The sequence below is a fragment of the Filicampus tigris genome, chromosome 15 (genome assembly GCF_054856515.1).
Source record: "Filicampus tigris isolate MCC_2025a chromosome 15, RoL_Ftig_1.0, whole genome shotgun sequence".
In the NCBI taxonomy this organism is placed as follows: Eukaryota; Metazoa; Chordata; class Actinopteri; order Syngnathiformes; family Syngnathidae; genus Filicampus; species Filicampus tigris.
The window spans coordinates 2523990-2537114 of NC_141231.1; the positions used below are offsets into that span (position 1 = coordinate 2523990).

Here is a 13125-nt window from a genome sequence, read left to right on the forward strand (position 1 = left end):
AATCAGACGTCTGTAGATTTTTTTTAAGAACAAGCTGAATTAGGAGACTAAAGCAGATAAAAACAGAGACACGTACAATTTATTTTTTATTTATTTATATTTATTACCCCTAGTTTCACAGAAGTTTCCATTTCCAACCAACCACTTGACAAAATAAAATTGAAGAAATTCAACGCACATTTTTTTCCAGTGTATGAGTATTGCAAAGGCCATTATCGCAATATCGATATTTTTTCAATATATTGTGCAACCCTACTAAAAAGTCATGAAAATATGTCCAACTAAGAGTGTTAAAACATTAGAACCCGTGACCCTTGGAGTAGTGAGACAGTAAAGAAATTAATAGTGAGAAATAAAGGAACTATTGAACTGTTGAACTTAATTCACTGACTTTATTCGAGATTTTCCCCTTAATGTTAATTTTCTGGTCGGTTTTTGGAGCACATATGAATAAAAGGTTTAATGCCACAACTAGTAATATTTTCATGTAATTTTAATGAATGGAAATATGGACGTGAAGCTTGAGTAGGTAAAACCGTCATTTTTACGCAATATTGCCCCATTTCTTTGTGAGACTGAGAAAGGGTACAGACAAGTGCATTTCTTTAAAAAAAAGCAATTATTTTGGACGGGTGATTAAAAACAAGTGTCACGTGAGGATCGGGATTTGGACCTATACGGACATGACACGGAAGTTGAAGAGTAAAAAGTCTTAATCAACGAGTAACCAGAGATCAGGACCGGAAGAAATTTGACTGGGCAAGAGCTTGCATTCTGACTCGCAGAAGGTTTGACGTACTGAGTAACTCAAGTTTATAAACTGTTAACCCATCAGGCCTATATGACTTAATAAAAGACAAAACATAAAAGGATTATAGCAGCTGCACAGCAACTGATACATCACGTAACAAAACCAGTCATAACAAACAGCATGGAAAACAAGTTTATATTAAAAATTACATTTCATGTGTCTCTGAAGAGGATTAAAAATGTAATTCGTTTGTGTTTTTCAGACTTGAAATACTAAATGTTTGCTTGAGACGTTATTTCATGTGAAAATAGTTTATAAAGCAACTTTACAGAGTTTATTATTGAATACTGTATTTTTATAACTCAGGTTACAGCTGTGCTTTGTAAAACAAGACTGAAACCGAAAACCTTTTAATTTTTATTCTGTTATTGAAGCCTGAAGTATGCCCTGAAAGAGGAAGAATTCATTTTCCTTCTGAGATGACAACAGCGGCTCAATGTGCGTTTTTGTACAAAGAAAAGGTCTTAGAGCTTTGAGTTCAGCTCGAGAAAATGGAAGCAAAAATAAAAGTGTTCAAGTAACTGCAACAAGAAAATACTGCTTCGTGCTATGACTCCTGTTAAGGGGACTGGGAAAATGTTGAACTACTTCCACTCAGGAACGGATTGTCACTCTGCAAAACAGGACAAGGTTGAATGTGGTGAACAACATAGCTCATGATGGGGGGAAAAAAAAAAGGTAATTTCTGTAATTTTATTGATTTAGTGATGTAATATATAGTAATGCAGTTCTCATATGTATTAGGAAAACAATTTCTTTACATTTTCTGATTTATAAAATACAATGACATCATAGTGAGACACTACAACAGAGGAAAATCTCAAAGACATTGGTCCATTTTAAAGTTTAAAATGCACAGGGGTGAATAAGATACGTGCGTGATCCTCATTGTGTTATAGGTAAGTATATATGATGCATAACTACAAGTCAGAACAAACTACATAGAAATGTATTACATTTGAAGCAGTATTTCAATTCCGCCAAATGCTGTCTAGTCTCGGCTTTTAAAGTGCAATTAGCATGACAGATTTAAGGCCACAAAATCAATGCTATTTTGATAAATGAAGAGTTAAAACAAAGGGCACGGAAAATAGTCATCTTATTGGCAGACTCTTTCTGTTCAAAATAACCTATCAAAAGTGTTTAAAAATAGATCTCCACATTTAGTGTACCATTAATACGTTTTAAAACAAAATGCAACTTCCATTATAGATCAAAGTGCAACAATATAACACCTTTAAGATGTATAAAAAAAGTCAGGTCTACACTCGACTCGATGAAAGACTGGATGTGTAGGATCTACACGTCGTAAAAGTCAATGTGATCTCCTGATTGGTATTTGTCTTCCAGCAGCAGCTTCATCATCTTTGCACACGAGGCCTCACATGTGATCAGCTGGCCTTCATCAAACATGTCTGAAAAGGCTTTCCTTAAGCTCAACTCCCCCGTTTTGGTCCTGGCGACTAACTGCATGTCTGTGTCCAAAGGACCTGGTTAAATGCAAAAAAAGAGAGAAAACACACTTCAGAAAAAATAACCAAAAATCGTCATTGCTGTATGCAGAATATCTGCACTTTTATGATGGCATGCTTCTGTATTTCATTAAGTTTTCTTCAGTTGGCGACATTAAATACAGTGGAACCAAAATTTGTAAGATTTGTTTTTCACAGTGCTTAAAGGTTAAGTTAACCCAAACATTTTTTTTTCAACAATACGTTCTATGCAGGCTTACTAGTCGAAACACGGCATTCTGATCAATATTGCGTTTGTGGAATATGAGAAATCCACCCGTTTTTAGCTAGCTCAAGGGGCGGCCATTTTGTCACTTCTGTGCTCAGATAACAACCAATCACAGCTCACATGTTTTCTGAAGCTGAGCCGTGATTGATTGTTACCTGTGCCCTGAGCAACTGTGATGTCATTTTCAGTCGACAGAAGTGACAAATTGGCCAATTGTGTGTGTGTGTGTGTGTGTGCGTGTGTGCGTGTGAGTGCATGAGTGCGTGAGTGCGTGAGTGTGTGTGTGTGTGTGTGTGTGTGTGGGGGGGGGGGGGGGGTTCAATAATAAACGCAAATCCACAGGTTTTTTGATTTCACCAATATTGAATGACTTTTTAGCCTTAGCAATGCGGTTACAGCGGAGCGGTTTCCTCCTCATTTCATGGAGACGTGTCAAGCAGGGATTTATAGCGAGGCGCAAGTCCGCGTTGTCCGTAGTCTGTAAAAGGTTTGGAGTTGACAAGACTGACGTCGGTGGGAATAACATTGTTAGATGTGCCAAAAACAGTCACATCGAAGAGCAATTCTGTTGCACCACGAGCCATATGGATTACGAGGAAAACTTGACGACCGCACAAGCACACTAAACAAAAGGTTAAACACACACACACAGAAAACAGTCACCGAGTTGAACCAACAAATATAAACGCACGCACCCACTCAATGCACACACACATTCAGTACTTAAGCGAGCAAGGCAAACGTGACATCCTGGATGATCGGTTGACATTCAGTTTAACCGCTTTTAGTCCGCATCATTCATAACTAGCCTGTATTCCCGGGGAGTTTGTTGCACAAACTACAACGGTTTATTAGTGTGACGCCAGCATACACCCAAACATGAATAAAGTCACAAGTCTACATATCACAACAATGAATGAGTGGGAAAACGCACTTTTTGGTTAATTGCAGTTTTGTTATTCCACTTTATTCTGAATACGTTGGCCAATGTATGAGAAATGTGTTGTCATGACGATGTCTTTTTTTTCTCTCGCTGGGTGACCGTCACACGTCACATATCAAATAAATTTTTTTCCTCATTCTCATTGCTGTAGTTAACACCTTTTTCTCATTCTGATTGCTCTCGTAGTTGGCAGTGGTACACCAGTACTTACTGCAACTCAAAATGTCACATCATTATGGAATAACAGAGACATTTAAATTACATACAGTCCCAAAAATCAATGTAAGTCTATACATCATTTTTTGTTTTTTATTGTTAAATATTGCCGTAGAATATCATTATGTTTTGCAGAAGCTATATTTAGGAATTTAAAAGAGATGTTGTTCACAAACGCTGTCTATCCACAATTGGTCTGTGAAGCAAGTGCCGATTTAAAATATTTTTTGTAGAATATCGTCAAATTATAGTTATCAAGTTTTTGGAAACAATATTGCAATTTTTTTTTGCCCATATTGCCCACCCCTACTCTCTATCAATATACATCTATACAAAATAGTGTACTGTTGCTTTAAGACACTGGCTGGCGTCTTGCATCAGCCACACGTACGGAGCTGAGAGCGGGGAATAGAACAAAGAGATAATTACGACCGAATACATAAATACTTTTGGAGACTTGGAAACATTCTACACGGTCGGGGATAAATAAAAGACTTATTTAATCGATCTACAACCGTTTTGGTGTGTTTAAAGTTGTCTTACCGTAACTTTCTTGTATGTTACATGTGTGAATGTTAGCTAAATGTTACCATCGTAACTCGGTGGAAATGATGTGTACTAAGAACACAATTAATTTCCTCCAAAAATGCGACCTATATATGTTTTTTTCTTCTTTAATATGCATTTTATGGCTGGTGCGACTTGTGCTCCGGATCGACTTATAGTCCGGAAAATATGCCAAGACTATATTGCATTTGTGGAATATGAGTTAAGCAGAAAAATCCACCCGTTTTTATCTATCTCAGGGGGCGGCCATTTTGTCACTTGCTGTCGACTGAAAATGCCATCACAGTTGCTCAGGAGTCTTGTATCAAACAATCACAGTTCACCTATTTTCATTTTCAGTCGACAGTAAGTGACAAGATGGCTGCCCCATAAGGTGGATAAAAACGGGTGGATTTTGCCGCTTAATCCGTATTCCACAAACACAATCAGAAATCAAGTTATATATCAAGTTTAGACTAGGGGGCTGCACATTATTGTAAAGAGCATTTTGGCGTTGACTTCCCCTTTACAAGACTGGAAATCGATGGCTTTAGTAAGTTAACAACTGTAATTGAAGTAGATAAACTGTCTTTCATATTAATTCATGGTTCATTTGCCTAAACGCCTAAATTATAAAACCAAAATATTTGTTTAATAAATCTGATGGGGTTTTTTTGTAATACAGATTAATTTATTCCAGTTTATTCTCAGTCGGAATATTGAGGGGGGGAAATCGCAATTAGATTATTTTTCAAAACTGTTCATCCCCACTAAATACATATACATAAATGTAAACAAACCCCCACCTGGAGCATAGTTGAGTACACGCAGGTCTGGCTCCTCTTCTGCCAGAACCTTGAACATCATATCTCGGGCGGCCTTGCCAGTGCAGTACAGCACCCAGGAGCAGAATGGCTTCAGGGCGCAAAGTGAGGAGATGTTGATCACGCTGCGGCGCAGACCTGACTGCTTTGGAAAGGCCTGCAGCACGCTGGCAGTGAGGCACAAAGCAGAGCTGACGTTGAAAGATAGGTAGGAGTCCACCTCGGCCATGTTGGTGAAGCTTTTGGAGGAACGGGACACGTCACCGAGAGCGGCTGAGAAGACAGAGTGAGGCAGTTGCTACGCTGAATATCTAACTTGGCAAAAAGATGATTACAAAACATCAATTCTCTCTAATTGCATGTCCTGTTAATTGGACACTCTAAATTTCGCCCAGGTGTGATTGTGAGTGTGAACGTTTGTTTGTCCCCGTGTGCCCTGCGCTTCGCTGGCAACCAATTCAGGGTGTACCCCGCCTATACTGCCAGAAGACAGCTGGGATAGGCCCCAGCACGCCTGTGACCCTTGTGAGGATAAGCAGATTGGATAATGGATGGATGGATGGATGAATAAATAAAAACATAACTGCCATTATAAACTGGATATACAAAGCAATAAATGTTTTTAATGACCTTATAGTTTATTTTGCTATATGAGTAAAAATATTGTTAAATGAATGCCTCTCTGACAGTATCAATTAAAATGTATGTAAACATTACGTTGATATGCAGGCTATAATAACACTGGCCGATTTGAACTACATAGAAAAAAAAAATCTGCTTCAAGGTTTTTTTTGCACTGATTCTGAATCTGCCGTCGTTTTTCTTTAGCAAATTAGGTTTTCATAATAATGATCAGTCGTTATTTTAAACGATGCTTAAAAATGGTGTTTTGCAAATATGTGCAATCTGAGACCTGTTTTACAATTTGAACATTTTTTACATACTGTATAAGGTATGACGTCAGTTCCAAATGAACATCTGCCAAACAGCTGGTGCCAATTAAGGCAGAACGATGAGCTTACCAGCGTTATTAACAAGAATAATATGTTCTATGTCGGTTGAAAACGCCTCTTTGGCGGTCCGGACGACCATCTCCGGTGCTTCCATGAGGGACAGATCCAACACCACGCACCGAACCTCCAGGTCCGACTCGGCCAGCTCTGTCTGAAGAGTCCGCAGGTCGTCACCGGATCGGGCCACCAGGACGAACACCGACCTGGGCTTCACCAGCCGGGCCATCTCCTTCGCAACAGCGCGGCCAAAACCTCTGGAGGCCCCGGTGATGATGCACAGAGCGCGGCCAAGATGCTCCATTCTCTCTGCGGCGCAAAAGTCAAGTGGGGAGAACGAGAACAAAACGATTTCTCCTGCCTGTCAGTTTGCCACGCTTACTTGTGGCTCTTCCTCTTTTGTTTAATAGGCGTGGCTTGCCAATACTTGTTGCCCTATCGCCATCTCTCGGTTTCACGCTACTTTGACACAGAACAGTTTCCATAACATATATGTGTTCGAAAGAAATAGTGTTCAATCAGAGCGTTATTATGAATACTGTAGATGTAATTTTTTATTTGATATCAGTTTAACAGCGAACATTTAAAAATGCAACCAAAGATGGCTTTGTGTTTTTTTCTCATATATATATATATATATATATATATATATATATATATATATATATATATATATATATATATATATATATATATATATATATATATATATATATATATATATATATATATATATATATATATATATATATATATATATGTATATGTATATATATATATGTATATGTATATATATATATGTATATATATATATATATATATGCATATATATGTATGTATATGCATATATATATATATATATATATATATATATGCATATACATATATATACATATATATGCATATATATATATATATATGCATATATATATATATATATATATATATATATATACATACATATATGTATATACATGTGAAATTGAGTGCTAAATTGTACTTTTTAAAAAAAAAAAGATTGTACCATTAACCCCGCTCACAGACACAGATGGTGAGCAATTTGTAGTTGGAACACATACAATTATATAAAAACAAATAAGTAGAATAATAAACAGAAATATTTGCAAAAAAAAGACAAATAAAACAGTTTAATTTAAAAGAACAACTCTTGTTTACAGACCCTGGTCAAAATAAGAGTGTGCAAAAGCAGTGGAAAGTTTAACACCTTACAAAAGAGATGTAAAAGAGGGGAATAAGAAACATGAAAAAAAAAAAAAGAATGTCGGGGGGAAAACGGACATTCTGGTGTAATGAAAGAGAAAAGGAAGTGTATGTATATGTAATTCTGCATAAAGTTCATTGATTTATTTCATTCATTATTATATTCTCATAATAGTTTATAATAGTGACACATTGTTAGATTTGTTTTGCATTTATTCTTGTGTACATGTTCTCGAGTTATAGCAGAGCGCTTGCTTTCTTTTTCGGCGTGTACTTCCGGGTTTTGCGGTGCAAACGTGAAAGTGCAGCTGGTGTGACCTTGTGGTCACTTTGTTTTGCTTTGGTCGATTGCTTGACAAAATAGACATTGTTCAAGAAAAAGAGACAAGGAGGAAAATGAAGTTTAAATTGCAAGTTCAGGACCCTTTAATTCACCTATGTCAAACTCAAGGCCCGCGGGCCACATCCAGCCCGCTAGAAGGTTTTCTACGGCCCCTGGGATTATATTGCTTTATTATTAGATCCGGCCCTCAGCAAGCCGGTGTGGGTAGCAGATCTAATCGGGTCCTTCGCGAATGCCGAAGACGTCCATCCATCCATACATTATCTCCCGCTTATCCGAAGTTGGGTCGTGGAGGCAGCAGCTTCAGCAGGGAAGCCCAGACTTCCCTCTCCCCAACAACATCTTCCAGCTCTTTCGGAAGCATCCCAAGGCGTTCCCAGGCAAGCCGGGAGACATAGTCTCTCCAGCGTGTTCTGGGTCGTCCTCGAGGTCTCCTGCCGGTGGGACATGCCCGGAACACCTCACCAGGGAGGCGTCCAGGGGGCATCCTTATCAGATGCCCGAGCCACCTCAACTGGCTCCTCTCAACGCGGAGGAGCAGCGGCTCGACTCTGAGTCCCTCCCGGATGGTCGAACTTCTCACCCTATCTCTAAGGGAGAGCCCGGACACCCTGCGAAGGAAACCCATTTCGGCCGCTTGCATCCGAGATCTTGTTCTTTCGGTCATGACCCACAGCTCATGACCATAGGTGAGAGTAGGAACGTAGATCGACCGGTAAATTGAGAGCTTTGCTTTTCGGCTGAGCTCCTTCTTCACCACGACAGACCGATACAGGGTCCGCATCACAGCAGACGCCGCACCGATCCGCCTGTCGATCTCCCGTTCCATCTTACCCTCACTTGTGAACAAGACCCCAAGATACTTGAACTCCTCCACTTGGGGCAGAATCCCATCCCCTACCCGGAGAGGGCACGCCACCCTTTTCCGACTGAGGACCATGGTCTCAGATTTGGAGGTGCTGATTTTCATTCCGACCGTTTCACACTCGGCTGCGAACCGCTCCAGCGAGAGTTGGAGATCGCGGCTTGAAGAAGCCAACAGTACCACATCATCCGCAAAAAGCAAAGATGCAATACTGAGGCCACCAAACCGGACCCCCTCGACACCTCGGCTGCGCCTAGAAATTCTGTCCATAAGAGTTATGAACAGAATCGGTGACAAAGGGCAGCCTTGGCAGAGTCCAACCCTCACTGGAAACGAATCCGACTTACTGCCGGCAATGCGGACCAAACTCTGACATCGGTGGTACGGGGACCGGACAGCCCTTATCAGGGGGCCCGATACCCAGTACTCCCGAAGCACCCCCCACAGAACTCCCCGAGGGACACGGTCGAACACCTTCTCCAAGTCCACAAAACACATGTAGACTGGTTGGGCGAACTCCCATGCACCCTCGAGGACCCTGCTGAGGGTGTAGAGCTGGTCCACTGTTCCACGAAAACCACATTGCTCCTCCTGAATCTGAGATTCGACCTTCCGACGGACCCTCCTCTCCAGCACCCCTGAATAGATCTTGCCGGGGAGGCTGAGGAGTGTGATCCCTCTGTAATTGGAGCACACCCTCCGGTCCCCCTTCTTAAAAGGGGGACCACCACCGCGGTTTGCCAATCCAGAGGCACTGTCTCCGATGTCCACGCGATGTTGTTGAGACGTGTCAACCATGACAGCCCCTCAACATCCAGAGCCTTTATGAACTCCGGGCGGATCTCATCCACACCCGGGGCTTTGCCACAGAGGAGCTTTTTGACTACCTCGGTTACTTCAACCCCAGAGATAGGAGAGCCCACCTCAGAGTCTCCAGGCTCTGCTTCCTCAGTGGAAGGCGTGTCGGTGGAATTGAGGAGGTCTTCGAAGTACTCTCCCCACCGACCCACAACGTCCCGAGTTGAGGTCAGCAGCACCCCATCTCCACTATAAACAGTGTTAATGGTGCACTGCTTCCCTCTCCTGAGACGTCAGATGGTGGACCAGAATTTCCTCAAAGCCGTCCGGAAGTCATTTTCCATGGCGTCCCCGAACTCCTCCCACACCTGAGTTTTTGCCTCAGCAACCGCCAGAGCTGCATTCCACTTGGCCAGCCGGTACCTGTCAGCTGCCTCCGGGGTTCCCGCAGGCCAAAAGGCCCGATATGACTCCTTCTTCAGATGGACAGCATCCCTTACCGCTGGTGTCCACCAGTGGGTTCGGGGATTGCCGCCACGACAGGCACCGACCACCTTGCGGCCACAGCTCCGATTGGCCGCCTCAACAATGGAGGCACGAAACACGGTCCACTCGGATTCGATGTCCCCCGCCTCCCCCGGGACGTGGGCAAAGTTCTGCCGGAGGTGGGAGTTGAAACTCCTTCTGACAGGGGATTCTGCCAGACGTTCCCAGCAAACCCTCACAATACGTTTGGGTCTGCCAGGTCGGACCGGCATCTTCCCCCACCATCGGAGCCAACTCACCACCAGATGGTGATCAGTTGACAGCTCCACCCCTCTCTTCACCCGAGTGTCCAAAACATGCGGCCGCAAGTCCGATGATACGACTACAAAGTCGATCATCGAACTGCAGCCTAGGGTATCCTGGTGCCAAGTGCACATATGGACACCCTTATGTTTGAACATGGTGTTCGTTATGGACAATCCGTGATAGGCACAGAAGTCCAGTAACCGAACACCGCTCGGGTTCAGATCGGGGGGGCTGTTCCTCCCAATCAAACCTCTCCAGGTCTCACTGTCATTGCCCATGTAAGCATTGAAGTCCCCCAGCAGAACGATGGAGTCCCCAGGTGGAGCGCCCTCCAACACACCCTCCAAGGACTCCAAAAAGGGTGGGTACTCTGCACTGCTGTTTGGTGCATAAGCACAAACAACAGTCAGGACCCATCCCTCCACCCTCAGGCGGAGGGAGGCTACCTTCTCGTCCACCGGGGTAAACCCCAATGTACAGGCGCCAAGCCGGGGGGCAATAAGTATGCCCACACCTGCTCTGCGCCTCTCACCCTGGGCAACTCCAGAGTGGAAGAGTGTCCAACCCCTCTCGAGAGGACTGGTACCAGAACCCAAGCTGCATGCGGAGGTGAGCCCGACTATATGTAGTCGGAACCTCTCAGTCTCACACACCAGCTCGGGCTCGTTCCCTGCCAGAGAGGTGACATTCCATGTCCCAAGAGGCATAAAGCCCCAGACAACTTAGCTCCTAGGATCATTGGGGCGCGCAAACCCCTCCACCACGATAAGGTGACGGCTCATGGGGGGTGCCGAAGACGCCACGCTTTTTTTTTTTTTTTTTAAAGTGCCGAAGACGTCACGCTTTAAAATATATTGTAGCGACCTCAAAGAACACGCCGTCAGACGTAGTTTAATTATCATGTTTTTATTAGTCCAACCGGCTAATAAGGGCCTCAGCCAACGCCAATACAGTACGACAACCGTTCAGTCAAAAAAGAGCAACGGCTCTCCTGTTCGTCCTCCGCTACTCTCGCTCGCATGCCCTCGCATCCAGCGAGCCGCACGATGCATTAATCAACCTCGGAAACAATACAACTTGGCATGACACAAATTCGACCACAACACAGCTAACCCAATTTGTTACACTATTTCGTAATATATTTCCTTGCATCAATTTTTGCCACCCATTTTATTATTAGTAATTGTTGGCATTTGATAAATTCATTGAGTTTCGACGTAGTGCTGAGATGTGTTAGTTATTTTGGCTCATATGCTGACTATTCTAGTTATGGAACGTGTGAATGTGTATTGTATGTGTTGTTTGGCTGATTAATTTCTTAATACAGTGAATTGTAATGTTTAGGCATATTGTTAACAAATGGATATGCATTGGATGATGTAGCTAGGTTATTCTTTGTCTGTGTTGTTGCAGACTACAATAAATAGACGTGTCAAGTGGAATACGGGCCTGTGTTCTCTGACAGGAGCACCCACATCCATACCTTGCCACTCTAAAATAGGGTCAGCTGTAGACATCATACCAATATGATCCTCTCCGTTTTACTTCACATTATGTACAGTTCATACAAACTTGCATAGTCCGACTCGACCAGAGGAGAAAAAAAGGGACGACTTTCATATGTTGAGTTACTTGCTCACGGGTTGTATTGTACATGCGGGGCACACACTATACTACAGATCTATATTTGCCCGATTTAAGAATAAGAATAAGAATAATAATAAGAATAAGAATGCATTTATTGATCCCACAGTGGGGAAATTTTCATTTTTACAGTAGCAAAGATATAGGTCACACAGGGGCGGCGGCATAATGTGGCCATTAATGTATAACATTGACGGCAAACATTTAGAATCAAACCTATGTAGATATACGCAGTAACATGTGTATATACACATGTGTATACACACCAACCTACATCTACATAAAAAATATGAGGAACACTCATTTCGGCCTGTACATAGTACAGAGGAAAAAATACTCTAAGTGACAGTGCTGCAGTGCTGTAGTAAGTAAGGAACAGCATTGGATAAAAATAAAACTAGACTAACAGTAGTGGGGAATGTTGAGTATTGCACGGTATTACAGTAGTGGGGAATATTGGGTATTGGACGATACGAGCTCAGGTGCAGGACTGCACAATTGCACTAATGACCGCCAGTTTGTAGAGACTACACAATGTTCTTGTTAAAGAGTCTGACAGCAGCAGGCAAGAAGGAACGGCGGAATCTCTCCTTTGCACAGCGAGGGTGTAACAGTCTGTCACTGAAGGTGCTGTGGAGTGCTGTTAGGGTGCCCTGGAGGGGGTGGTCCGGGTTGCCCAGCATTGATGACAGCTTGGCCAACATCCTCCTGTCCCCCACCGAGTCCACAGAGTCCAGGGAGCAGCCCAGGACAGAGCCGGCCCTCTTGACCAGTTTGTCCAGCCGCTTCTTGTCCCGGGCCGAGACGCCGCCTGCCCAGGTGACCACTCCCTGGAAGATGACCGATGCAACCACCGAGTCATAAAAGTTCCTGAGGAGTGTCCCCTGAACCCCAAAAGACTTCAGTCTCCTGAGTAGGAAGAGTCTGCTCTGACTCTTCCTATAGAGGGCGTCTGTGTTGTCGCACCAGTCCAGTTTATTGTTCAGATGAACACCCAGGTACTTGTAAGTTGAGACTCTCTCAACATCTGTTCCCCGGATGTTCACTGGTGCAGGTGAAGAGTGCTGGCGCCTACCGAAATCCACCACCATTTCTTTGGATTTCCCTGCATTGATCAGGAGGCGGTTCTGCTGGCACCAGTCCACAAAACCCTGAGTAAGTTCTCTGTACTCCCGATCATCTCCGCCTGTGATGAGGCCGACAATCGCAGAGTCGTCAGAGAACTTCTGCAGGTGACAGGTAGGGGTGTTGTAGTTGAAGTCCGAGGTGTAGAGGGTGAACAGGAAGGGAGCCAAGACAGTTCAGTTCCATTTATTAACTAAACGCTCACTTGCCTGAGCAAATAGCAGAATCGCCTGCGAATGTTGTCGTT

The 13125-nt window shown here is 43.2% G+C and overlaps 1 protein-coding gene across 1 annotated transcript; it reads right to left on the bottom strand.

The window, feature by feature from the left end:
- Nucleotides 1-1490: 1490 nt before the first annotated feature.
- Nucleotides 1491-6526, bottom strand: LOC147135133 (sepiapterin reductase-like). Its single transcript, XM_086054494.1, has 3 exons — nt 6103-6526; nt 5063-5353; nt 1491-2301 (listed from the first exon to the last, which is right to left on the bottom strand). Exons 1-3 carry the CDS (start codon nt 6392-6394, stop codon nt 2111-2113), a joined length of 774 nt encoding a protein of 257 aa, XP_085910620.1. The 5' UTR covers nt 6395-6526; the 3' UTR covers nt 1491-2110.
- Between the last annotated feature and the right edge of the window lie 6599 nt (nt 6527-13125).

Bases quoted from the DNA above. Each gene is read 5' to 3' on its own strand.
- LOC147135133 (XM_086054494.1), bottom strand. From the start codon at position 6,394: ATGGAGCATCTTGGCCGCGCTCTGTGCATCATCACCGGGGCCTCCAGA. The intron at 5,354-6,102 runs GTAAGCTCATCG...CTGTCTTCTCAG, and splicing joins TATTCTTGTTAATAACGCTG to CCGCTCTCGGTGACGTGTCC. The intron at 2,302-5,062 runs GTGGGGGTTTGT...GCATTTAACCAG, and splicing joins TGTACTCAACTATGCTCCAG to GTCCTTTGGACACAGACATG.